The sequence below is a fragment of the Poecilia mexicana genome, unplaced genomic scaffold, assembly GCF_051168715.1.
Source record: "Poecilia mexicana isolate PSO_F unplaced genomic scaffold, ASM5116871v1 scaffold_3, whole genome shotgun sequence".
In the NCBI taxonomy this organism is placed as follows: Eukaryota; Metazoa; Chordata; class Actinopteri; order Cyprinodontiformes; family Poeciliidae; genus Poecilia; species Poecilia mexicana.
The window spans coordinates 12,697,845-12,722,512 of NW_028263372.1; the positions used below are offsets into that span (position 1 = coordinate 12,697,845).

The 24,668-nt window shown below is 41.3% G+C and overlaps 1 protein-coding gene across 3 annotated transcripts in view; it reads right to left on the reverse strand.

Moving 5' to 3' along the window:
* Nucleotides 1-7,722: 7,722 nt before the first annotated feature.
* Nucleotides 7,723-24,668, reverse strand: part of uacab (uveal autoantigen with coiled-coil domains and ankyrin repeats b) — a 41,308-nt gene continuing 24,362 nt past the window's right edge. For 2 of the 3 annotated variants that reach the window (XM_015005854.2, XM_015005855.2), the window contains exons 4-19: nucleotides 23,192-23,256; nucleotides 21,786-21,843; nucleotides 21,081-21,151; nucleotides 20,748-20,854; nucleotides 20,101-20,282; nucleotides 19,854-19,891; nucleotides 19,509-19,565; nucleotides 19,234-19,341; nucleotides 18,986-19,018; nucleotides 18,247-18,339; nucleotides 17,976-18,006; nucleotides 17,812-17,861; nucleotides 14,212-16,836; nucleotides 13,236-13,388; nucleotides 10,538-10,603; nucleotides 7,723-10,394 (exon numbers count right to left, since the gene is read on the reverse strand). In XM_015005854.2, the coding sequence (XP_014861340.2) occupies nucleotides 10,323-10,394; nucleotides 10,538-10,603; nucleotides 13,236-13,388; nucleotides 14,212-16,836; nucleotides 17,812-17,861; nucleotides 17,976-18,006; nucleotides 18,247-18,339; nucleotides 18,986-19,018; nucleotides 19,234-19,341; nucleotides 19,509-19,565; nucleotides 19,854-19,891; nucleotides 20,101-20,282; nucleotides 20,748-20,854; nucleotides 21,081-21,151; nucleotides 21,786-21,843; nucleotides 23,192-23,256 (3,809 nt within the window). In that variant the 3' untranslated portion in view covers nucleotides 7,723-10,322. The remainder of the gene's footprint in view (nucleotides 10,395-10,537; nucleotides 10,604-13,235; nucleotides 13,389-14,211; nucleotides 16,837-17,811; nucleotides 17,862-17,975; nucleotides 18,007-18,246; nucleotides 18,340-18,985; nucleotides 19,019-19,233; nucleotides 19,342-19,508; nucleotides 19,566-19,853; nucleotides 19,892-20,100; nucleotides 20,283-20,747; nucleotides 20,855-21,080; nucleotides 21,152-21,785; nucleotides 21,844-23,191; nucleotides 23,257-24,668) is intronic. The other variant, XM_015005856.2, reaches the window with a different exon arrangement.

Genomic DNA, 24,668 nt, shown 5'->3' on the forward strand with positions numbered 1-24,668 from the left:
CTGCCCTCGTCTGGTTAAGAATGATAATGCAGCTACACTGTGATACTACAATCTGATTTGAGTCAATGACTTGATCTACAAAGATAACCATAGTTAACTCAGGACAGTGCAGCTCCTCTTTGTGCACAGTAAAAACTAGTTCTGCTAAGTAACAAATAACTAATTACACACTCCTTCTTGACTGAGAAAGCGAAGACATTTTTCTGATAAAAACCTTAAAAGTTATCAAGTTTTGTTTTGAGAGCTAATTTCTTGGACTTTCAACCAAAAATAAAAATTTGACCTTTAGACAATGAGGGGATTTAAAAGGAAAGTGAAATTAGCCAATTAGAAGAGTTCTACCTCCCTGTGACATCAGGCAGCTACCTGAATTGGTACTTCTAGGAAACCATTTAAAAAACTAACTTAAAACTACAAGTTGTTTGTGCATTAAATTAATGTTAACACATGCAGGGATAAGCAGTTTTGACATCCGAAACTTTTCATGGATATCTAAAATTGAATTTAATAATGGCTAATGAGCTTTTTTTTTTTTTTTTTAATTATTAAAATGAAATAACTTGAGTAATTGCCTCCTGTAAAAGCTGCAGCTGGTTTTCATATCAGCCGAATGGCACAGCAGCAACAAAAACAGCTACTGCTCTACAAAATATGCTTTATCTTGACTAAACTGAGCGTTTACGAGCCCTAAACTATAAAATTCAGCCGATAAGCTGAAATTGGCATGAGAGCAGGGAGTCTTTAGAGGTAAAGCTTCAAAACCCAAGAGTCAGTTCACGCTGCAGGATCGTCTGTTCAGTCCCAAAGCAATAGATTCAGGGTCAAATAAAACCGCGGCCAGCACGATGAAGTTGTTGCTGTGAAGCTCGTATCAGTTTTACAAGAACGAGTCGACCAGATTCGACAACAGCAACACGAAAAGCAGAGAGCGGACACTGCAGGGTCTGGATGCTGGGGGTCGTTTCACATGTTTGTGAGTTGATCATACGGCACAAGCGGCAGTTTCACACTCCAGAGGGAGCATGTTGGTATTAATAGGTCAGAACGGTGTGTGTGTGCAAAAATACAAGTCAGCTAAGTGGGTCAGAGACACGGATTCAGGGACCCGGTACGGGTCAGCGGGCAGACTTAGAGGTGTATTTGCACATTTCTGGCAAGGGTATCGGCGGAATAGCTTTGCCCCGCAGGTCAGCTTCAATATTTGTTGTACGGATGATTTATAAATATTTCCCTTTGGTCTCACCAAGGGCAGAGCATCTCGCCAGGGCGAAAGCTCTCTCTGAAGTGAAGCCATAAAAGTAAATTCTGTAAGATGCCTGCGTGCCTCAACACACACACACAATCTGCTGCACCATACCCTCTCATATCTGCCAGAAACACACACACACACACACGCACACACACACACACACACACAGACCTAAGCAGCAGAATAACTATGATCAGGGTGAACACTTCCGAGTAGATTATAAGGCACTCAGGCCGGAAACCTCCAGTCACTCCGACTTTGACTCAAAGCAGTCACCGTCAGGTCGGGTTTGCAGAGGAGAGATCAAGAGGCTCCGATGGAAATAAAAGCGCTAAACACAGTTTAATGGCGGTAATAACTTGTTGTCAGTGAGGGAAAAAATGAGCGCAATTAAACCGGTATCATCACAGCGGGGATGAGAACTTCAAAAAGATTGCGATATTCACGGTTTGGAAATGTCACAAACAAACAATTTGCCTCACGTCATCTTCCCCCCCTTTTTACAACCCGCCTTTTCGTACTAGTTGCAAAAACGCCGCTAACTGGATGAAAATTAGCTGTGAAGATTTGAAAAAAAAAGAAGAAAAAAAAGAAAGAAAAGCTCTGATGAAAAGAAAGTCACAGAAACAGATGTCAGATTTATAACCGGTTGCATCTTGAACTCCTGCAGCCTCCTCCTGTGCGTCCAGTTGGATGGTGTGACAATACAACCTAATAAAACTCAGATCTTAACCTCTACCGCCATCCTGTGAAACGGCTCTGAGATCAGCCAACGATAACTCAGCCACCGAAACCGCCAGTCAAACAGGAAGGCCGTTTTTGACTGTTTGACCTTTTGGCCTACACGCTACTGAAATCCCAGCTCGGTGGAGGAAATGAACCCTCCGAGCCACTTCATCATCATCAGTTCACTACAAAGCAAATGTAATTCATGTTGAGCAAGAGGCAGCAAATTAGGGAAAGAGCTGAATGCTCTGAATTAGTTTCAGCGTCTCGGTCGCCTCGAATGAAAACAATCACCGGCTGTTTCTCAGCCAGATCAAGAGCTGGGTTTTTTTTTTAAACTCTCAATTGTTTGTTTTTTTCTAAGAAAGAAAAAAAAACAACCAAAATGGACTCCCTGGAAATCACCTTTTCAAGTCTAGATGTATTTTTGCCAAGAAATTAAAGAAAGATTTCTTTTGTTACCCAGAAAGTCTTTATTTAGTGTTCTACCGATGGTTATGGTCAAAAGAGGCATTCCCAGCATTCATATTAACCTTGGTTAATCAGTAGCACATTCATCCTGATTGACGGTGGTGACTGAGTTTTCTGCTCTCTCAAAAAGTAACTGGAATGAATTAAATAAGCGTTTCAGTGACACTCGTTTGGCAGATTGAAAGCACCTTTTGAATTTCTGTGTCAGAAAGGTTTGATGCGGTATTGAATAATAAAAGTATTTCAGCCATCAGTTCTGTTAAAGGGATGATTTAATGAGACGCGTAAAAATCTTTGTGAAAGTTTAAATACCACAAAGGGTAAAACCTGAACATCCACACAGTTTCTTGTGTGAAGCAACGAGTTTCACCCAAACTGCCTAAAATGTTCTTGCTAACCATCAATCCCGCAGCATCAATCAAACTGGATTATCTCCCACAAAATTGGTGCCATTCCTACAAACTTGCAGCATTTCTTCAAGGACTCAAACCCAGGCTTCCTCAGCCGCTCCAACAACGTCTAGCCGACACCCTCAGGCGTAATGCAACATCTCCGCCGTGTTCCCAAGCACAGACCAAATCTGAAAGTCTTATCTGAACCAAAATGCTAAAATTTTCCGTTTCAAAGCGAGAGGTTGTTGTGGAAGGAGTGGCGGGAGGGTATTCTGGAGCGGGATATGCGGTGGTTGGGACCCATCTGTTTCTCGCTAAGTCACTGGAGGGAGGAAGAAAAGCCCAACAGATACGCTAAGCATTAGCGGTTAACCAACTACTAATGAGGGGAAAAGAAAAACATTGAACTCAGATGAAACTGTTTAGCATGCGGGAGTGTATGGTGTCCTTACTGGGCTTCAGGGAACAATGGCCAACACTCACGTAAGCCTCATCTGTAATAACCGAGGGGATAACAATGAGACGATCGGCTCTGTTTCTAATCTCTGAGTGTGTTATCCCATCCCTGGAATAAGGAAAGCTGTTTTCACACATGTATCCTATACACATACTTCCACACGTTGGATTCAGCAAAAGTCCCGGCCTCTGGGTTCTGGTCTTGGCGTGTAAACCCAGAGCCTTCTGCCAGCGTTTGAGGGTTTGCTGGTGTTCATTTCTCTGATCCCCCGTTCTCTTCCCTCATCTACCTCTCCAAGCCCTGGAATAAATCTTGGGAAAAGAGCGGGCCTCCTGCCCCCACGCCGAAACTCATTCCCAGGTGTGCAAATCCCGGGTCAGGCCAGGATCACGCTGCAACACCGCCGATGTGTTACATAGAGGGGTAACGCACGGCGGCAGATGACGAGTACAGAGGGATGTGAGGCGAACGGCAAGGGAAAGGTGAGAAGCGGGGGGTTTAGAGGGCGAAGAAGCAGAAACGGGATGAAAATTAAATAAAGTGATGGAGAACAGGCAGGAGACAGGAGAGCCCGGTTTGGGAATGCGAGCCATGCTGAAACCATTCGGCTCAAATCAGCACCATGTGTCCTTCAGAGTCTTATTATCCCATAAATGAACTTTATTGAGGCAACAAAGTGCTTTGGAGCTCTGCGAAAACATTAAAGGGGCCTCCGCCTGTCTCGGCCTGGGGCCAAGAGGAGTCCTGTTCCTCAGGGGATGCATGAAAAAAAAAAAAAGAAAAAGCGGGGCCCCTGGCCTCATGTTTGCTGCCCTCAGACCGCGGGGTATGTCTGAGTAATAGCCTATTAGTGACAGAGAAATAGTTTGCAATTACACAGAGCAGACAAATATGGCGCAGGCCCCCTGAACCACCTGACCCTGTGAGGGAAACCAGGAAGGAAGGATGAGAGGTGACAGGAACGGAGAGGAGGAAAGAAAGGTTGGCGCGGTGCTGCGAAAAAGTACTTGACCCCTACAGAGATTTATTTTGTTTAAACAAATTTTTTGGAAAGCTGTGTTTTTAACTTGACTGGTGACATCAGGAGATGTGTTGCAACTCCTTTGCCGATTACAACGGAGGATGTTCCAGAAAACATTTTGTCCATCAGAGCTTCACCATCCTGACTCTGGCACCTTTAAAACGTGTTGCATTTACCAAGACAAACATGGGAACATTTCCAAAAACCTAAAGTGATCAACGGGAAGAAGGCGGACGACCAAAGCTATAATACCTCTGTGACATGCAGAATATTTGGTTTAAGGAGGAACCCAGTCAATCTTGAACATCAAAGTGTGTTTACTCGTCTTAAGGGAGCAAATGATCACTTGTGAGGAGTTATACGAGGGTTTTTGTGGGTTTAAGAAGAAAGCTGCAGAAACGCCAAACTGCTTCGACCGATGAAGACTCCAAGTTTGAAAATAAAAACCATCTGGTGATGAAGCAAAGGTTATCAGAGTCCAAAGTCTGCTTTTCATTTTCAAATGAAGCCTTTCAGCTCAGATCTACCAACGCCACCTCGTACTGGGGTTTGCTTCTCATTCTGAGTAAACATTTCAGGTTTGGTCAGTGAAACTTTTCGGCTCCAGAAACGTGAAGCAAAACAAAAACAAAGAGTTCCTTCAAACTGGGACCTGAAAGTGTCAACGATTGAAAACCTAATCAGCTGGTCTTTCCTCGCAACACTCCCAAGGGGGAACAGCGGCGCTTTTATCCGAGCTGATCAGAGTGTAAGTGCTGTATTTAACACGCGGCACAGTCACAACAAAAAGTTATCTCAATCCAGACATGCAGAGAGGCCCCCCGAGGCCCCGTGTATGACTGGTGAACCGCAGCCGCTCCTCCGGAGAGACCGAGCGTGGGGGAGAGAAATGAGCAGCCACTGAGGTGGAAGACTGCTGCGTTAGATAACAAATGTTCATGACAGCTCAGAGGGCTGCGAGGAAATACGTGGGCGTGTGTTTGATGTGTATATAACCACCCGCCTGGCTCCCCAGCCAGCTCACCACTCAGCAGGCGCGCAGCGGACGGCCGGGGCCCAATCCAACATAAATACTGTCTGATCCTTTTTGGGGCGACAAATTTCATAAGGATGGGATTTTTTTTTTTTTCCATTTTCCCTTTTCTTTCTTCTGCGGTGAGGAAAGGGGGGTTATAATGGTTAACCAAACTGCCACAAGTGGATGCATGGGACTGATTAGGACACTGGAAATAAGATTAAAGAGATTTCAAGCAACAGATTGAAATGTATTTGCCATGATTGCTGAGAACAGCTTATTCAGGCCAGACCACAAAAATAGAGCATCGTAAAATAGAGGAAGGAGGAGGACCGGAGAGATTTGCTGAAAGAAACTCAGGACAAACCTTGCAGAGATTAGAGTGTGTGTGTGTGTGTGTGCCTGAACAGAAGGTGAAACAACAGATGGATTAGCCCTTAGCTTAACTACTTTCAATAATCAATCACTTGGGTTTATTTAGCCTCATTTTGCTCCCGAAAACGAAAAATCTCCCACCTGCGGAGTGAGTCTGCACGCCACGAGTTTTATCTAACATTCAGACCTGACCTCTGCCCTCAGGCTGCCCCTTAAAAAAAAAAAGGCTTTGTTGAAAAATAAATCTATTGAAGTCAGAAAGAGAAACAGACAAATCAATATAGGGGCAGGCTCCAGGATAAAAGTGGGCACTGTATGCCAGAGAGATCCTCGCTCTCATTGGCCTTAAGGTGAAACCACATGAACGGAGCCGCCGCCGCCAGGGAACGTAGGAGAGCGAAGAACGCAAAGCAAACTGACGTCAGCGCTCACCAACCCTAAAACCGCTGCAGGTTGCATCAGCGTTCATGGTTTTCAAACCGCTCTACGTCATCCACATTTAGAGGTACATTTTTCTTTAAAAACCAAAAATAAACAAAAATAAAGCTTCGCTCACCTTTTTTTTGGTCTAACTTCTCTGCAGACCGTCTCAAGTTCAGTCAGGCTGATCAGGTATCGACACTGGAGGCCATGTTGGGTCTTTTATTGTGCCCATCTTTCCTGAAATCCCTGCCGTGTTCTGTTAAATTAACACCTTTAAATGACAAATTTGTTTGAAAAATCTGACTAATCTGAAGGGGGGGGGGGGGGGGAACAATGATAATATGAATGGAAAAAAAACAATCAGGTGCCTTATGTGATGTCACAGGAGGCATGTGTGTTTACAAGTTCATTTTACAGGCTCTTAATTTTATGGCAAAACTTTACACAATAAAAAACTGATGACATGTTCTAGGAAACAAACTTGTCTATAAAAAAAGTATTCACTCACTTGGATGTTTTACCTTTTTACTACATTTACAAATCAATCAAAATTAGGCTTTTTTGACAAAAAAAAATTACACTGAAAGCTGATTTTGATAACATAAAAAGAACTGAATAAAAATATGTAACATAAATAAGTGATTGCTTAATTAATCACCGCTTTCAAGTCAGTAGTTAGACGTGCCTTGGCTGCAATCACAGCACAAAATCTCTGTGGATTCTGTGATTTCATTCCTTCAATTCACATTCAATTCAAAAATACTTTATTGATCCCAAAAGGAAATGAAATCATCTCCTTTGCAAAACCGTCTGTAAACTACAATCAGTCCAGTCACTATATTCAAGTCCACTCAGCTCAAATCAGTCACCTGGATCTCTATTGAATTACATTGGTCACTATGAAGAGGATGAACATTTTGTGCTCATTTTGTTACATATTTTTAGGATCATTTTTGTAGAAATCAGCTTTTTTGTGTTACTGTTTTTGTAAAAAAAAAAAAAAAAAAAAAACGCCTAATTTTTTTTTTTATGATTGATTTGTAAAAGCAATTAAAAAAGTGTAAAATATTGTAGAGGGGGGTGGAAGAAGCCTTTAATAGACACTTTATACAATGAAGTTGTGATTGTAAAGAAAAACTTGAGCAGCTTTAATTGTGTCTTACAAATATTTTCTACATATTATTCCTGGCTCTTATAGTTTGTGCATCAGAGAACCATTCAGGTGAGCTAAATTAAATAAATTAGCCTTAGAGAGATCATGACTAGCTTGGCCCAAAACAACAATTACATTCCTGCAGGTTTAAATATTTATTCTTTACAGTAGTCTGGGCAGTTAATAGAAAATTACTTTAAATAATCAAAGTTCAAAAGAGGTTAGAAAAAGTCCAGCTACGAAACATTTTGAGGCAGACGGCTTCTTTTCATACATGAAAAACTTTGACACGTCAAGGTCAAAACTGTAGAAGTATGAAGCTAAAGGAAAGCTTTGAAATGACCTTCATTTCTACTCTTACACGTTATACTACCACCTCTGCACCACCTCTGTAACTTTTGGTGACAGAATCACAGGAACACCAGGCGCCGACAAGCATGTAGTTTTCTATGTTAGGCACTTTTATTGACGTATGAATGTTCAACAAACAGAAAGTGTTATTAAGGATAAACATCCAGTTTTCCCACAACGGTTGGACAGTGGAGTTCTGCAGACATCTAGTCGAAACATATCCCAAATTATTAGCGTTAGCCCTTTAAACCTGCAGAACACCACACACCTAGCGTCACTTTCCAAACTGAAGACAGGAGTGTTTTCAAGTTAACGCTAATAGGAGGATTTCTCTACATAAATAAATGCACCTTTTTGATTCTTGAATTGTCAGATGTTCCTCTGAACACGTTTGTGCCGCTCTACTTCCAGACCTGCTGAATTATCTGATTCGTCAGACTGTCGTAAAGTAATTAAAGTAGTACAAAGCTATGAAAAACATTTCAGTGGAAAGGCAAAAAGAGACTTGCTCCAAAAATCACAAACGGCACAACACAACAGCATCAGGAGTCACACAAAGCTGGCTCAGGGGTACCTGTTGCTTTAAGGCAGCTTTTGAGTTCACTGCAGCAGGAGTTAGATAAAAGACAAGATTTAGTTTTTCCTCTTTGTTCAAAGAAATAGGATTAATGTGGTTATGTATTAGGTTTTACATTTTCATTTTAAATATTAAAATTACTCTCCTTCTACTTAAATTTAAGCATGCAGAACTTAAGAGCTTGGAAAAACAACTGAATACCCCTGAGCTACAATGGTTACGTCGTCTATCGACTTGGCCTGCCAAGTCTTACCACTAGAGGGAGCTCTGGGTTCAACAAAAAAAAAAAAAAAAGTGAACATTTCACTGCAAACTTTAGGAAACGGCACATCTGCACAGACTCCAACCCGGCATCATCGGCACACGGCCTCATGTAATCTGACTGATTGGACACAAATCGACCTCTGACTCCCTGTAGGCTTTTGAGTTTGGACCTTCAGAACTGGATAAGCAGTGTCATAAAATCGAGTCTGATTCACAGGAAGTCGATTAAATGTAGCGACAAAGATGAAACAGGTCAAAGGACAGATTCATATTTTTAAAATGTCACAGGCCTGCGTGAGTCGTGATCTGAAAGAAGTTGCTGCTATTCCTTCTGGATCCATGTAAGATCCAGAATTTCATCCTGATAAAAAATTTAGTATAACTAAGAAGTGGCTTCGAATTAAGACATTTTTCACCATTACAAGGATCATATACAATTTTCTTTTCAGAACTCTAATGTTGCAGACTACAATTTCTGATATTTCCAGGTAGTTTTGTTATTTTTATTTCTTTTTTAATATAACTTGATGCTGAAGTTGCCTTCCAGTTCTAGTCTCCAGAACCTTTAATTTTGACCTGGATTAACAAAAGTACTGTTAATGCTTTAAGCAACGAAACAAGTTTAAAACGCTTATTTAAGGTGGTTTGGGAGCATTAAAGTGTTGAAATTACGTCTTTTTTTTTATTTTGTATGGGTGTGTTCATCGCTCAGCGTGTTGAATACCAAACTGCTGATAACTAAAATGTTAAACGTAACAAAGCAAATTTAAAAAGCTTTTAATTTTTAATATGAATCTTACACACTAGGGCTTTTTTTATCCACATTTATCTTGCATCAGCTTACTCAGGAGTGAAGTCTTGAAATTCAGAAATTTTGCTGCACTCATTTCCTTCCTTGTGATTTACAAATACTAAAGCAGATTCCACACTTATCCAAAAATGTAAGGATTTCACCACATGAACCCAGAAGTTTCACTGAGAGTTTTCTGAAAAGAAACAATCAGGAGGTAAAAAAAATTGAAATATTACATCAAAACATTTCATTCAAGGTTTTAAAAAATAACTGCAACATTTTAAACAGTTTTCTTTTGTTGCACAAATAGCCAAAACTGAAATTCATACTGTTGCCTCTGACTATTTTAAATCCAGCGTTTCAGACATTGTTCATGTGAGACACAGTTTAAGGTTTCACTGTCAAACTAAGTTTGCTTATCTTAATATTTTCTGAGTGACTTAGAATCAGAAAGGATAATTACAGCAACATTAGTAGATAATTAAAATATGAACCTGTCCTTAATTTATTTATTTTTTGTAGCAACACTTCAATAAACAATGAAAACTTTCTGCAGTGTCGACTGTCAGGAGGGAATGTGAAAGTAGTCTTGTGATCATGTCCAGTTTTCATTTCAGCTGAGCATTTAGGAGTGTGTCATGAAGAACAATAAAAGAGAAGAAAACTACTAAACAAACCCACTTTTCAAATAACTTCCACATTACTGAGCTAAATGGGCCAAAGCTGCTGGTTCTATTCCAAAAGATTTTACAAAAATGCATCACGGCGAAGAAATAAACTGAATTTAAAGCTGGAACTGAGATGTTTCTTTAGGTAATTCAAAGAAAACATGTCTTTGAGTTTGACAGCGACACACGTTTGTACCTGTAAAAGTTGTTCCTAATCTGCAGCGACAGCTTTCAGATTTAAATATCCAAGAATCAAGGTGCAGAGACACTACAGAAAAACCCCAGCTGAAAAACATTGCTTGTTTCTTTTCATAGCTATATTAGAAAAAGATAGATGAGTAAATTGGAAAAGGCAGATTTTTTTTGTCGGTTTTTGTTATGGAAACTTCAACAGACGAATTCCTCTCTCATACGAAGGATCTGTAGTAAGACGGCCTGGACGTCCTCATCCATGTGCCCCTGAAAGACACAGTCAGAAAAACTCCCTTAAAGACAAATGGTATCAATAACCACCACACTTGTGAATTGGATTTTTACATTTCTAAAATGTGAAAAAGTGGTTAAGCATAAAGTCTGCAGCGTTTTGAGGGTGAGGAACTCACCTGTGCTGCCCTGAGAAGATGAATCCGATAAATGGAAACCACCTCTCTGTGCTTCCTCTCAGCATCCTTATCGGGGAGAAAAGCAGAAGACATGAAAGACTCGGTGTCGCTTTGATGCCTTTAGCAGCAGCACACGTCCTCAGTACTGAACTACAGCATCACATCGCTACAAGGGGTCCAGCGAATATCAGGATATCAGACGAACCTCCATAACAATCACTGACAAAGCCCAACTGCTCAACACATCAGATTTTAACGTTTTACATATTTCCACTTAATATTCCATACTAATCCAGAATCCATCTTTAGATTTTTCCAGCAGTTTTTATATTTGACTAAAAGAAAAATCCCTGTTAATGGGTTTTATTGTTGATTTTGGCCTCCAAAAGTCATGAAACAAAATTTGAAGTTGGCTTCTGATTCATTTTAGAGGTTTTTTTTTTTTTTGGCATCTGGATCAATTAATATATATTTATCAGCCAGAAGAATCCCTACTGGACCATTCTAGATACAGGGTTTCCCCCAGAAAACTTGCTAAGCCCGGTAGTCGGGGCGTCAAGGCGGTCCACCTTGTTTTTGTATTAAAAGATGTTAAGTTAACAGGAAATGTAAAAGTATTACTGTGTAATTATATGTTATGGGAAAAGATCTCCAGTGAAATGCTATTTAAACCCACAACTAGTATTAAAACAACAAATTTGCACTTCTGTTTTATCCAAATTAAGTCAGCGGCTCCATCAGGCCCCCAAGAGCTTCAGGGGCCCCATAAATGCTAATATTTTAAAACAGACCACAGATACATAAATGTAACATTTGTTTATTGAGATGATCAATCCTGTTAAATTTTATTCAATTGTTCAGGCATACATAAATTAAATGATTTTAAATTGTTTAACATTTAAATACAAGATTTTAAGGAGTTGGCAAGTTTACTTTGTAAAACTTCAAAGAACAATATTCATAGTTAGATTGTTTTGTTACCATAGCAACAATCTGATGCTGTGAGTTTAATCTTTGAATTTACAAATACAAATTAGTAAACTGCGATTATAACTTATTGCTTTTTAGGCTGGCCAATTAAACTACTCCCTTCTCCCATATTTCACTAAATCTAACACAGAAGCTGTTAGAGCTGCTGATATTTTTAGCAACAAAAGGAGCCCCTAAGTCAGATTCTGCTCAAGGCCTCATGCAGCCTTGGACCGGCCCTGCATGATGAGGTAATCTGCTGCACTACGCAGAAATGCGCAACAAACGGGAGATTTAATTCAATGTTGCTAATGTGGCTTTAGTAGCTCTTCCATTTCGTGTCTGTTGAGTTTTTAATAAGCGTCACAGAAACTATTCTGGTTGGTCGAGTTTATGGGACGAGTTTCTCAGATCTCCGTGCGGCCGCGCGTATTAACTCTAAGTAGACAACGCATTTGATATGGTTTGATGCATCGTGTAACCAGAAAAATAATAATAAAAATAATAATAAAATAATATAAAATCAGCGTGATGCGTGACTCCGAGGAGAGCGTTAAAGCTCCTCACCGGGCTGAACCTGCATGATGAGGTTAGCGCTGCTCTTTATCCACAAACGCTCCGGCCAACCGGGACCACAGACATAAACTTTACAGGGAAGACAGACACAGAGCCACACGCTGGGCAGCGTGTTGAGATGTAAACGCCGCATATAATTGTTCGTTCACAAAGATAAATCATTCTCACCGCTCCACAACGCACCTCTGAATTCGCCACAAGTTATTCCTGCGGTTCACAATGAGCTGCGCAACCAGAGCTAATGCGGCGGGTTTTAAACTCTTACCTAGAGTTCTCCAAAGGATCATAATTCCTCACAATAGGTTGATGTAAATATCCATACAGGTCAGTCTGTGTCCAGTTTCAGTGGAAGGAGGCGCGCGCAATCCCACTGAGGTAAAGCAGCGGCAGCGCGCGAGGCAAAGCGCAGAGGCGCCAGCGGTGTGATTGGTCCGCGCACTGTCGGGTTTAAATGCATAAACTATAAACCTATCTATTATAAACCTATCCTTTAGAAATAAATCTGCTCTGCTAGTGAAATGCTAAGAGCAACAGAGACGCTTGCAGCCCAGCTTTTAAAAAAGAAAATAAAAAAAAAGATTATTTTTTTTTTTATTATTTTATTTTCCTAGAAACGTAAACAAGCAAAGCTTAGCCTGGCGGCAGGGTTAGCAAAGCATGGCGGGCCGCCAGGCTTATGATACACTGGGGGAAACCCTGAGATAACATCAACCCTTTAAAATCACAGCTAGTGATCAGTCATACTTTTAATTTTTTTTAAATAAAAAAAAATTGCAAAAATAATCAATTACTTGGACAGAAGCCAGCTATCTTGTGTACATCATATAATGAAGGTCATAGTCTATTTATAAATGAATGTGAAAAACCCTGTAATTTCCAGAAATTAAGTTTTTTATTTTTTGATTTGGAAGCCCATACTTGATCCCTTTGTTTTCCGATCTTATCAGACCCTGGAAAGTCTTAAAGTGAAACTCTGTAGTTTTCATTCCTGTGCAGAGGACCTACATATTATATTTGAATAATCCCACCGGAAATTTTGTGTGCAACGGCAAATACAAGTAAATGAAATGTCTACTCTTACACGATACTACACAATACTTCAAAGTAAATGCTGACTGCATGCAGGTTATTGTGCCATGCAGGATCCACTCACAGCCAGCTGCTGCTGTAGACTCGTGATCTGGGCCTGCAGGGCGTCCACTTGCTGCGCCTGTCTCTTGTTTGGTGTGCTGCTTGTGTACGTCAGCTGAGATAAACCGTTGAGCGCCTGCTTCAGTCGCTCCACGTCGGTCAGTAACTCTGTGATCTACAAACACAATGCATTTCATAAAACTGCTCTTTAGAAGGGAAAAGCCTTTTTTTAATCTCAAATGAAGCACATGTTGCTGTCTAGTTGAAATGTAAAGCATGTTTTAGGGCTGAGACGATTAATCGGATTAATCTCAATTAATCAATAATTGACATAATCGTCTATTAATTTGGTTATCAAATAATCGTCAACTGATCCGATTAATCGGATGTTTTTTATTTGATTAATCGATTAAACATCAGAATAATCGATAGAATAACCGATTACTAAAATAATAGTTGATCATTATTGAAATAATTGTCAATTTAGTAATTGATTAATCATCAACTAGAGTAAACAGACTCAAAAAGGTAATTTGCTGAAAAAAACCCAACGTACTCAGAGCAGTAACTAAGCCACAACTGCAAAAAATATAAATATATATACATTTAATATAAAAACACTTTCGTCTGTAAAAATGTTTTCCCCAACAACTCCTCAAGCAGCAACGTTTTAGCTTCACCCAGTTCAAATTCACTAAAGAAATGCTGTAATTTTAGTTTAGGCAATAAAATATTTATTTTGTAATTTTAAGTGAATTATTTGCATGTTTTAATCCATTTTTGATTTGGTGTTAAAAAAAGGGTTAAATGAGTAGAAAGAAAAATGTATAGAAAGAGCCATTCTACACATTAAACATACATTTTTGAGAATAATCAATTAATCATCAGGATAATTGATTAATCGAATCAAAAAACGGTGATCAATCATCAATTGATTAATTGTCAGAATAATTCATTAGTAAAACGTCCGTTAGTTGCAGGCCTAGTGTGTTTGGTACCTTCTTGTCTTTGGCTTCAGTTTGTTGAGCCGACTCCTGAATCCTCCTCTGAAGATCGGAGATGGTACCGAGCGACTCATCGTACCGCTCCCTCAGCTCCCTGATTTCCCTCTCGACGCCCTGGCTCACCACCTGGACGGCCGCCATGTCGGCCTTGGCCCTGCTCTCGCCCTCTTTGGCTTGCCGCTGCTCCAGGCGGGCCTTCTGACACTCCTGCGTCGAACTCAGCAGTTTGTTGCCCAGGCTGACAACGTCGTCCTCCAGCTGCTGCTTCACCTTCTTCAGCTCGTTCACCTGCTCCTCCTTGTGGCGGACGTCCTCCAGCGCCTGCGTGGCTCGCAGCAGCTCCGACTGCAGGGCGCGCACGTCTTCGGCCCTCTGGGCGTTGCTCTCCTCCTCTTCGCGGAGGGACGCCTGGAGTTTGGCGACCTCAGCCTCAAGTGTCGTTTGTTCCCTGCGCTGCTCCTGAAGTTCCTTCTGGAGGACGGCGACCCTGTGCGCTTCCTCCTGCTGGGCCTCTCTCGCCTTCTTGCAGTCGGCCTGAGCTTGGTGAACGGAGTCCTGGAGTGCCGTCAGCTCCGTGTCATAGGTTGCTATCCGCATCAGCTTGGACTTCAGCTGCTCCTGCAGGTTCTGGATCTGAGTGTTGCAGAGGGCGTTCTGGCCTTGCAGTTCAGTTTTCTGGAGCGTCGCCTCCTGGAGTTGCTCCTCCAAGCTGGCCGACCTCTGCGCCAGCTCCTCGAGTTTAGCCTTGAACTCTTCCTCAACTTGTTTGTGTTTTTTGCTGCTGACCAAAGCAGAGTCCAGTCTCTGCTGGACGGATTCCGTTTCAACTTTAAGCTTGTCTTTTTCCTGTTTCATGCTTTCCCAGACAGATCTCTCTCTGTGATACTTCTCCTCTGTTTCCGCCAGCTTCTGCTCCAGCTCCTTCACCCGAGAGCTGTAGGTGGTTTCCTTCTCCTCCGCTGCCGTCAGTGGGATAAACTTGGACTGAATAGCTTCCTGTATGGTATCTAGTTCAGTCTTCTGGGCCTCCAGCTCCTTACTGAGCTTTGCCACTTCCTCCTGGGCCAGAGCACGCAGTGCCGATGCTTGGTTTGCTCGGTTTTCGGCCTCAATGACGGCAGCGTTCAGCTCGTCTGCGACACCTTTGTGCTCTTTCATACTTATGCACTCTCTCTTCATCTCCGACGTCACTTTTTCCAACTGTTCTTTCAACTTTTCGTTTCCTTCTTTCACATTCTTCAGCTCTTCCGCACTTTCTTTGAGCTCGGCCTCCAACTTCAACTTGTCGGCTTTAACACTTTCCAAGGTGGAGCTCAACTCCACCTTCACCTTCTCATGCTGTTGCCTGGAAACAAACTGCTCCTCCACGCTCCGTTTCAGAGCCTGCTTCTGCGCGGTCAGCTCTTCCCGTTCTTTCTCTCCGTCTTCGCATCTCTTCTGCACGAGTTGGAGTTTCTTCATCAGTTCGGCGTTGTGAGCCTTCAGCACGTCCAGCTCCCTCTGATTCTTCTCGCTTCCGCCCTGCATGCTCTCCTGCAACGCGGCCTTCTCGGCCTGAACCTGTTGCAGCTGACCCTCTGCTCTTCCGCATCGCTCGCCGGCCTCCATGAGTTTGTCCTTCAGCTCCTCCAGAGCCACCGCCATGTCGTCCCGAATTGCCTCGTGATCCTTTATGGCTATGAATTCATTCTCCATCCTGCTGTTGAGCTCATCCAGCTGCTCTTTCAGCAGATCTCGCTCCTCTTCGCTCTCCTCCACCTCTTCGATAAGGGTTTGACTTTTCACCGTCACGTCCTTCAGCTTCCGTTTCAGAGTTGCGTTCTGTTCTTCCAGGGCAGAAATGATCCTCTGATGCTCCTCCGCGGACATCACCCGGGACGACGGGGTGTCCAGCTTCCGGTGGAGCTCGGCCACTTCCTCCAGCACACGATCGTAGTCCTCTCTCAGCTCGGCGAGCTGCCGCTCCTTCTCGTCCACCGCGTTGGTCAGCAGGTTCTTCATGTTGTCAAACTTCTCGGCCGGGACAGTGTTGTTCAGGCGGGTTTCCATTGTTAAGAGGGCTTTGCTCAGCTCGTCTCTCTCCGCTGCCTGCGCCGCCAGTTCCTGGCTGAGCCGCTCCGTCTCGGTGGCCAGCTGGCTCTCGCTGCTCTTGTATTCCTCCAAGGCTTTCTCACTCTGCTTCAGGCGGTTACGAACCCGACCGACTTCAGACGACGCGCCTTCATATTTGGCCTTCACGTCCTGCAGCTGTGCGCGTAGTTCTTCTGTCGCCTGGCCCCCCAGGTGCTCCTTCACGGCGACGACGTGAGCCTGCAGCTGCTTGACTTTACACTCGGAGTCCAGCATCCGCTTCTGGACGTCGCCCAGAGCGTCCTCCAGCTCCTGGATCTGCTGGTCGGCCCGCTTCTGGACGGCGTCTCGGCTCTGAGCGAGCTCTTGGCACTCGCGGCTCTTCTGGTTCAGCGCCGTCTGGAGCAGACCATTCTCTTCTTCTGCGGTCTGCAGTTTTCTCTGCATCGTGTCGAGTTCGTGTCGAAGGGATTCCATCTCTGGGTGGTCCCAGCCCCCAGCAGTTTGGCTCCTCTGGAGTTGTCTGGAAGCAGGACGGTTCTGTGGCATCTGAAGAAAAAAAAACAAAAAAAAAAACAACCCCAAACAATTAGGACATTTTTATAGTATAAAAGTATAATTTTTAAGTGCTTTCTTTTAAGTGTTAAACTTTGTTAAACTGGGATGAGCTTTTATTGTATTGCTTCTTCTCATAAGAATTTTGATTTTATCGTCATCACAATAAAGAAAACTAATTTAGTCAAAGGAATTTGACTAAATTTACTATTTTCTCCTGTTTTATTCCATGAGATCATCAATAAATTTGAAAATATAATTAAATTAAGTCTCCATGTGCAATTTAGTGATATAAATCACACTTTAAGTATGTGGTGTCTTATGTTGTCTTCTGGTTCTGCTCTGCATCCCCAGATCCAGACACAAACATGGAGAAGCAACATTCAGTTTTTATGCTCCACTAATCTGAAACAAACTTCCAGAAAACTGCTAAACTGCTGAAACACGGATTTCCCAGGTTAAAACTCACATGTTTAGAGATGCCTTTGATTAGTAGCAAGTGGAACATTGACGAATATATTTGATGTACATTTGCTTGACGATGGCATTTGACAAAATGTAATGTTTACTGCTTGTTTCTTGATTATTGGATTATATTTGTATGGTGTAAAGCACTTTGTTGCTGAAATGTGCGATACAAATAAACTTTACTTGTGCTTAAATGATTTATATGTGAAACACCTCACTTTAAATCTTTAAAAGATCAGATTCATAAAATCACATATTAGCACAGAAATGCACTAATATGTGTGTTGTTAATTATACTGACCAAAATTTAAGAGCTCAAGGCTTTTGCACAAATCTGTAGAATTATTGTAGGCAACCGATAGTGTAAATGAACATTATGAAGCGGATCAGAACCTGCAAAGTATATGAAGTTTGAAGTCTGTTAAGTCTTAGTTAAGAATGTTTTGGCAAATAAATTATGTTAAAGTTCACTTCATATCCGGGTTGCGAAATAAAACCTACCTGGTCGAAATCCAGACTTTGAGCTTGCTTGACTAAAATGCTCTCTTTTCCTGCAGGATGACAGCACACAACTAAAACACTTAGAACTTCGCAAACTGAGTTTGGCAAATTTGATAATCTGATACTAAATTATTTCATTTACAAGGGAAAAGAAAGAGTCTGACCTTTGATAATAGACTGGCCTGGATACTCCCCCTGTGAATACAACAAAGTGAACATTAATAAAAACACTGCAGATGTTAAAAAATATGTGTGTAAAAACAAAAAAAAAAACAACAAACCCGTTACATGCTTTGCAGTCATTTTTTTATATTTTTTTTTAGTAGTATTATTTTTAAAAAATTTTATTGGGGCAAATAAACATCCATGATAAAGTTAATACTAAAAAATATTAATGTTAGGGATCAAAAGTCAGAGGTGCATAAAATCACTGACCAAAGCACTCCGGAGCTGAACTCTGACAGTCTCTGGACTGCGACCTCCTTCCTCTTTGTCTTTGGCACTGAGTAACGCCTTCAACTGCTCTTTCTAATGCGTTCATAAGAAAAGGCAAAGGTGGGTGACGGGGCAGTAATCAGATGATTTTATTTAACTATGAAACATAAATAATACTAAGTAAAGAACCTAAGGCTGTAAAAAAAAAACCCCACCTAAACAGATGCCGTCAAAGAGCTATAAGCCTCCAGCAGAATTGTAGCCAGTTTGACATTAGGGACGGGTTTTTCTGTCTAAAAGAATTTTGGACAATCCTACAAATCACACATCGAGTCAGCAGGAGATCGTACACCTTAGAAGTCAGGGCAGTATGTATTTCCAAGGTAGTAAATCGTGGAAAAAAATGGATCCATTGATGGTTCAAGCAGAAGCAAAAGGCAACATAAAGTTGATCCCTGAAGGTTTTATTGTGTATTTTACCCAACAGCTAATTTGTGGTAGTTTTAAGATAAATATCTAGATTTCAGCAAAGGATGAAATGTTCCGCTTTAAGTTGCGAAACTGGATGGCCTGGTGAACCACAGGGAAAACTAAGTTGAAGTTTCTCATTTAAGTTTTAGAATAGAGGTTTGTAATCCAAGAGTTTACTGCAGAGATCCTAACCTATCACTTTAGGAAAATGGAGCTCAGTGGACGAACACACTTTTTATAGTAAAAGAAATTAAAATCAAACTCTTACCTCTTTTTGAGAATCGTCCACTGCTTTCTTTTCCTGCAGAAAATATATATATATATATATTTTACATGGTAGTAGATTAATGAATTTATAATCTGTACTAAGTGATTCCGTGTACATAGCAACTGTGTTTGGTGAATGAAGCATTTTAAGGTCCCTGGTGACTAGACTAGATCATATTGGATAAACCTTATGGCCCCCTCATGCCGATGCTAATTTTCACCAAAACCTCATGAAAAATGACCAAATACCTGCATGAGTTGGTGTTGCAGCATGTTGACCTTATCTGTCATAAGTTTATGCTCCAGGTGGTATTTCCTGACGCCTTCCTGAAGGGCCTCGTTCTGCCTCTCCAGGTCCTAAACGGGGAAATAAATCAAACACATAAGTATTTAAAAAAAAACACAAAATTTTGCCCATTCGTCATTGGTATTTTATGGGAAACAAATAACTTGGATTATTACTGTTGGTTTAAATATATTACACCAAAAAGCATGAAGAAGTTACATCAAAGAAGTTAACTTACAAATATGATCTGATCCTTTCTGTTAGACTCTGCCACATCCGATCTGTCCACTGAAAGCTGAGGAGGACATTTTTTTTCCAAAGTTATGGTGGTTTTAAAAAAAAAATTCCTTTGTAACATTTTGACATTTTATCACTAGGGGGCAGTCATGATCAACTCCTGACTACCCTACCACAACAATAACAATCCAGAAATGTAGGCATACAGACACACCATTTCAAAATCATAGAAATAAAAGCAAAATGTTATATCTGTATACAAGTGTAATGTAGAGTAATGTGCGTTTTTCTCTACAAGCACACTGTGAGCGATGATGCGAGAGTAAACCAAATCCAACTGGGTTACCTGCCGCTTCCACTGTTCGATCTTTGCAGCTTCTTTTTCTGAAAAAATAAATAAAAATCAAAAACATGTTCTCATTTCCTGTTTCCTTCCATTTGTAATCACGCTGAGACAAATGTGGGCATCATGTCGTTATTCGAGACACTAGCTAAAGATTAAATTAAACATTTCTCAAGCCACCGTACAGCATGATGGCACATTCTCCTGTGCTCATCACAAACAAAGCCATGCAGGTATCTCCCAGTCTGACCTCTGTTGGCCTTATCAAGGAGACTTCTGATCATTGCAGTGAGCTCTGGCTTGTTGCTGAGTCGAGCGTAGTGAAATGCATCGTGACCCATGTTGTCGACTGCTTTCACATCAGCGCCGGCCTTCAGTAACACCTCCACGGCGTCCTTGCAGCCGAACTCGCAGCCCAAAATCAGAGGTGTCCTTAGGGAGGCAACAGAGACAGGTTCAGGGCAAGAACACGTCCAAACATCCCCGCAAGCCTTTCGGAGAAATGTGTCCCGTTTCGAACGCTGAACAATGAGGAATTAACGTTTAGTTGTGTTGGGCTAAGTCATTTGTAGAAAATTTGAATTACGGGTAAGAAAACTAATCGTAAACATGAAAAGCTGCATTTTTTTATTTATTTTTTTGCTTTCTAATTTACAACATCTACATCTAGTAGTGTTACATTTCTGACACAAGCTAATGTGTGGCAACTCAAAAAAAAAAAACCTGGAACAAGATAATGTAATGTCACGGAAACCGCTTCCGTGTGAAATCCAACTCATCAACCCTACATAATCTGTTCAAAGCAGCTTTCTGTCTGCGGCTTGGATTGAAAATAATCAAAGCTGACATGCAACAGGCTTATCGAAGAGAAACGGCCCCAGGGCTGCAGGAACTTACTTGTTTTGTTTGTCTCGGACATTGAAATCGGCTCCTCGCTCCAGCAGCAGCTGACATATGTGGGGGTGACACATCTGCGTGGCCAGAATCAGAGGAGTCCTGCCATCCTGCAGAAAAGCACACACAGAAATATAAAAACTAATCCAGACAATTAATTGACGAAGACAGACTGCTTCAGACTTTATTTACATTTACAAAGCAAAAGGATTTATCAGCAGAGCAGAAACATTTGTCTTTCCAGAAAAACAAAGAAAAACTAATAAAAAGCACATTCTAGATTTTAAAAACCCAGCTCTATTATGCATGAAATAAAAGGTTTATTATGTTTCTTACAAAATCAGAGATGTTCACAGAAGCCCCGTTGTCACAAAGAAGCTTCACGCTGGAGGTGCAGCCCGCCATCACTGAGGAGAAAAAAACAAAACAAAACAAGAAGCGACAAACCTACAATTATTTCACTCCATTTAACAGGAAGAGGTACATGCAGATCCACTTAGCTCCAGCTGCAGTCTGTGGATTTAAAGCCCGAAGAGGCTAGTATTTAAATGTCAGCACAGAAGTCTAAAATCAACTCATTTAATGTGGCAGATATTAAATGCAAAGTAGCTTGTGATGCAGGAATACAAAAATAAAGTCTGGCCTTTGAGGGTATTATTATCACTACAAAGGAGAGAGATAACTATAGTTAGAATGACAGTAAAAGCTTCAGGATATTAAACTCAAGGTTCAGAGGTATGAGAAAGTATCTTCCCCCTTCCTGAAATCTCTTGTGAAAGAATCTTATCTGTCCTAGTAAGACAACAGCTCTAGAGAAAAAATGATGCTAGAATGTGATCAGTTCTTGTGACGTTAATGTAGGAAGCAGGTGGGATTTTTTCATACGATACAGAACTACCATAGAGTCAAGCCACCACAAGTGTAGTGTGAAGTCAAGTCTGGTCTAGAAGAGCTGAGTCACTGCTGACTCTCCCCGAGAATAAATCGTCATGTTAGCAGCAGCGCTAGTTCAGCCACCAGCAGAGTGAAGTGGAGTCTTACCGGCATCGTGTAGAGCAGTGCGTCCTTGTAGGTCGACGTTTCCGACTGGACAGTTGTGCTAGAACGTAGCAGACATTCAGTTTGACACACATTTTATTATTTTCATTTCTCCGTTTTCCTTTCTTTCACAGAAAAACCAGGGTATACATCCAGAAAGCTAAAGTAGTAATTTCATTCTTAATTTCATAATTCAGCCATTGTTTTTTCGTCTGTTCTTGGTTCTTCTGGTGCAGAAATATAACGTAAAATTTGCATTAAATGCGACATGACTGGAAAAAAAAAAAAAAAAAAAAAAAAAAAAAAAAAAATCGGACAAATTTCTGATTTAGTAACACATAGCAGTAGCTCAGATCGGATTTTTTTTTTAGGGCAAAAAGATCGGAATTGTCGCAAAAAAGTACGATATGGGTCGCACATGGTCGCATTCACCTGAAGTGTGAAGATAGCCTTAGCGTCTTATAATTTGCAAACCATAAACTCTTTGCTCTAAAAGTTACAAAGATGTATTTAAGGAATGGTTAAGTAAAATGCTCCCACTGTGAATAAGGGTCGAATTTCATCATCAACATAACTTCTCCCCAAGTGGCTGGCTGGGCCGTGCAATCTGAGCAACAGCAGCAGGCGCCTTGCGTCACACCGGACGGCGCTGTGCTGAAATGCTCGTGATATCTCTCACTCAGCTGGTCGGACACTGTACTACTGTACCGGCGAGGGGCCGTGATGAAAACCTTGAGGACTCTAATAGGGGGCTTGATGTTGCTGGGTAAGCCCTGCCAGCTAAAACCCAGCTCTCTCTAGCAACAAGTGGCAAAAATTATCTACATGCTCAAATGACCCAGCAGCAAGGGTAGGAGCAGAATGGGGGATATCCTATACCTGGAGGGTTCAGGCTGACTGAGAGAGATAGGGGAGGCTGTGGCTGCTGGCATCAAGCTGCTACGGGAGGTGTGATGACGGCACTAAGAATGGATGGGGTGGGGAGGCTGGAGGGGAGCGAAGGAGGGCGAGCTTGTCAACACTGCTGACAATCCCCTGCCAACAGCCACAACCTCCATTAGATCGCCGCCATGTGAGAGATGGAGGCAGGGGAAAGGTCTCCAACAATGAGAGCACAATGCTGGAGTGAAATTCCTCTCATTGTAAACACGTAAGCCCCCAGAGGGGCCCTGGTGACTCAACAGGGCCCTGATATGGAGAAGGCTAAGAGGTGAGGGCTGGTCGGCAATAATTATTTAAGGGGGCCGAAGGGACAACTGCTCCGACCGACGGGGCGACTGGAACCAAAATACAATGGCGTGCAGACACGCTGTGTGTGAACATTAATAGAGAAGAAAACACATGGATAATAAATAGCACCGTGCTCTTTTTTCTTCTCTCTTATAGGTAAATAATGAAATGCACTTTACCTGCAGGAGTTTCTGCACGCACCGAGAATTTCCGTACTTTGAAGCCAGATGAAGAGCGTTTTTTCCTAATGCAGACAAATAGGACAATTTTGGGTTAATTAAAATGCAAACTCTATTCCAACACTAAGTGCTTAATGATTAATACAATAACTGTGGAAAGCTTTATTGAAGGCATAGTGTTTGCTCTCTAATTAAGATCAGGGAAGTATAACCAATAATTGTATGACAGTATCTTTACTATCTTAATTAAGGCAGAATCAATTAGCAGCAGGCAATTCAGCAGCCATTTAAAAACGTAAATGTTGCTTTTCTGTAAAGCAACACAGCAGATAAGATAACACTAAGTGTTAATATTCTTCAAGTGACATCTGAAGCTTGAATTCAATTGTGTGGTTAATTAAAAAAAAACAGATTGTATTGTGGTATAATCTGATCCATACATAAAGTTTTCTTCTTTTTTTTTACAGTGTACTGTTCATGCTAAAATTGTCAACTTTGGTACCAGGCCAACACTTGCTGATCTAGTTTTATTATCAGTAACATCACCTACTACTAATTCCTCTATGCAGGCGGGTGCTGTCATTTTTCCAATTAATCATTTAATATCTATGATTGAACTATGATTTTTTTTGCCAATTTCCATTGGTTTAAATGAGCAGCTGCAGAAAGAGGAGGGATGATTATCTGTTTCTGCAGGTATAAAACATTTGTAGTAACTGACAAGAAATATTTTAGTTTGGGTTAGGACATTTGTTCTAGTTTTTATAATTTAATACTGTCAGTATGTTCTGACAGTATAAGATGAGACGGATATACTGTGACAAAAAATTGAGCTCCTCTGCCTCCTCCTTGTGGTCCTACTGCCATCAGCAGAAATACACCACTCACTACGAAACAACCAATCAAAGCAAGGAAGGTCTTGTCGCTGTCAATCACCCTCATGAGTCCACTACTCACACTCTCCCCTTTGCTCTCTGCTATGCTAGCCACCAGTGACAGCGAAAAGTGTTTTTTTCTGAAACGGCGAGTTGTTTCTCCATCATCGGCACATTAAGCAGCGCACACAAGCATTACTGATAACACTAAGACCTTCCTCCAAGGCAGTAGGACCCACAAGCAGCTGGATTTTTCCACAGATTATCTCTCATACCCCGACATAGTCATGACATAGTAACAGTTGAAAAAAATATGTAAAAAACATTTTTATAAAAGTTACGTATTGCAGTTTTAATATTTAGAATTCAATGACACATTAGCTGTGCTTTATAGAATCAGAGACAGCAAATCAGAAGTTACTTTAACCAAAGTTTCCTCTGCATATATTTGTGTCCCTTTTAAAAGCATATTTGCCAAACTAAAAACAACTTAGGCTAAATTAGGCTCAATATTCAACGCAAGTTCAATACAAATTCTCTGTGGTAGCTTAAAAACATTCTGATTTCAACTACACACACGGGCTGAATATTATGTTACACTT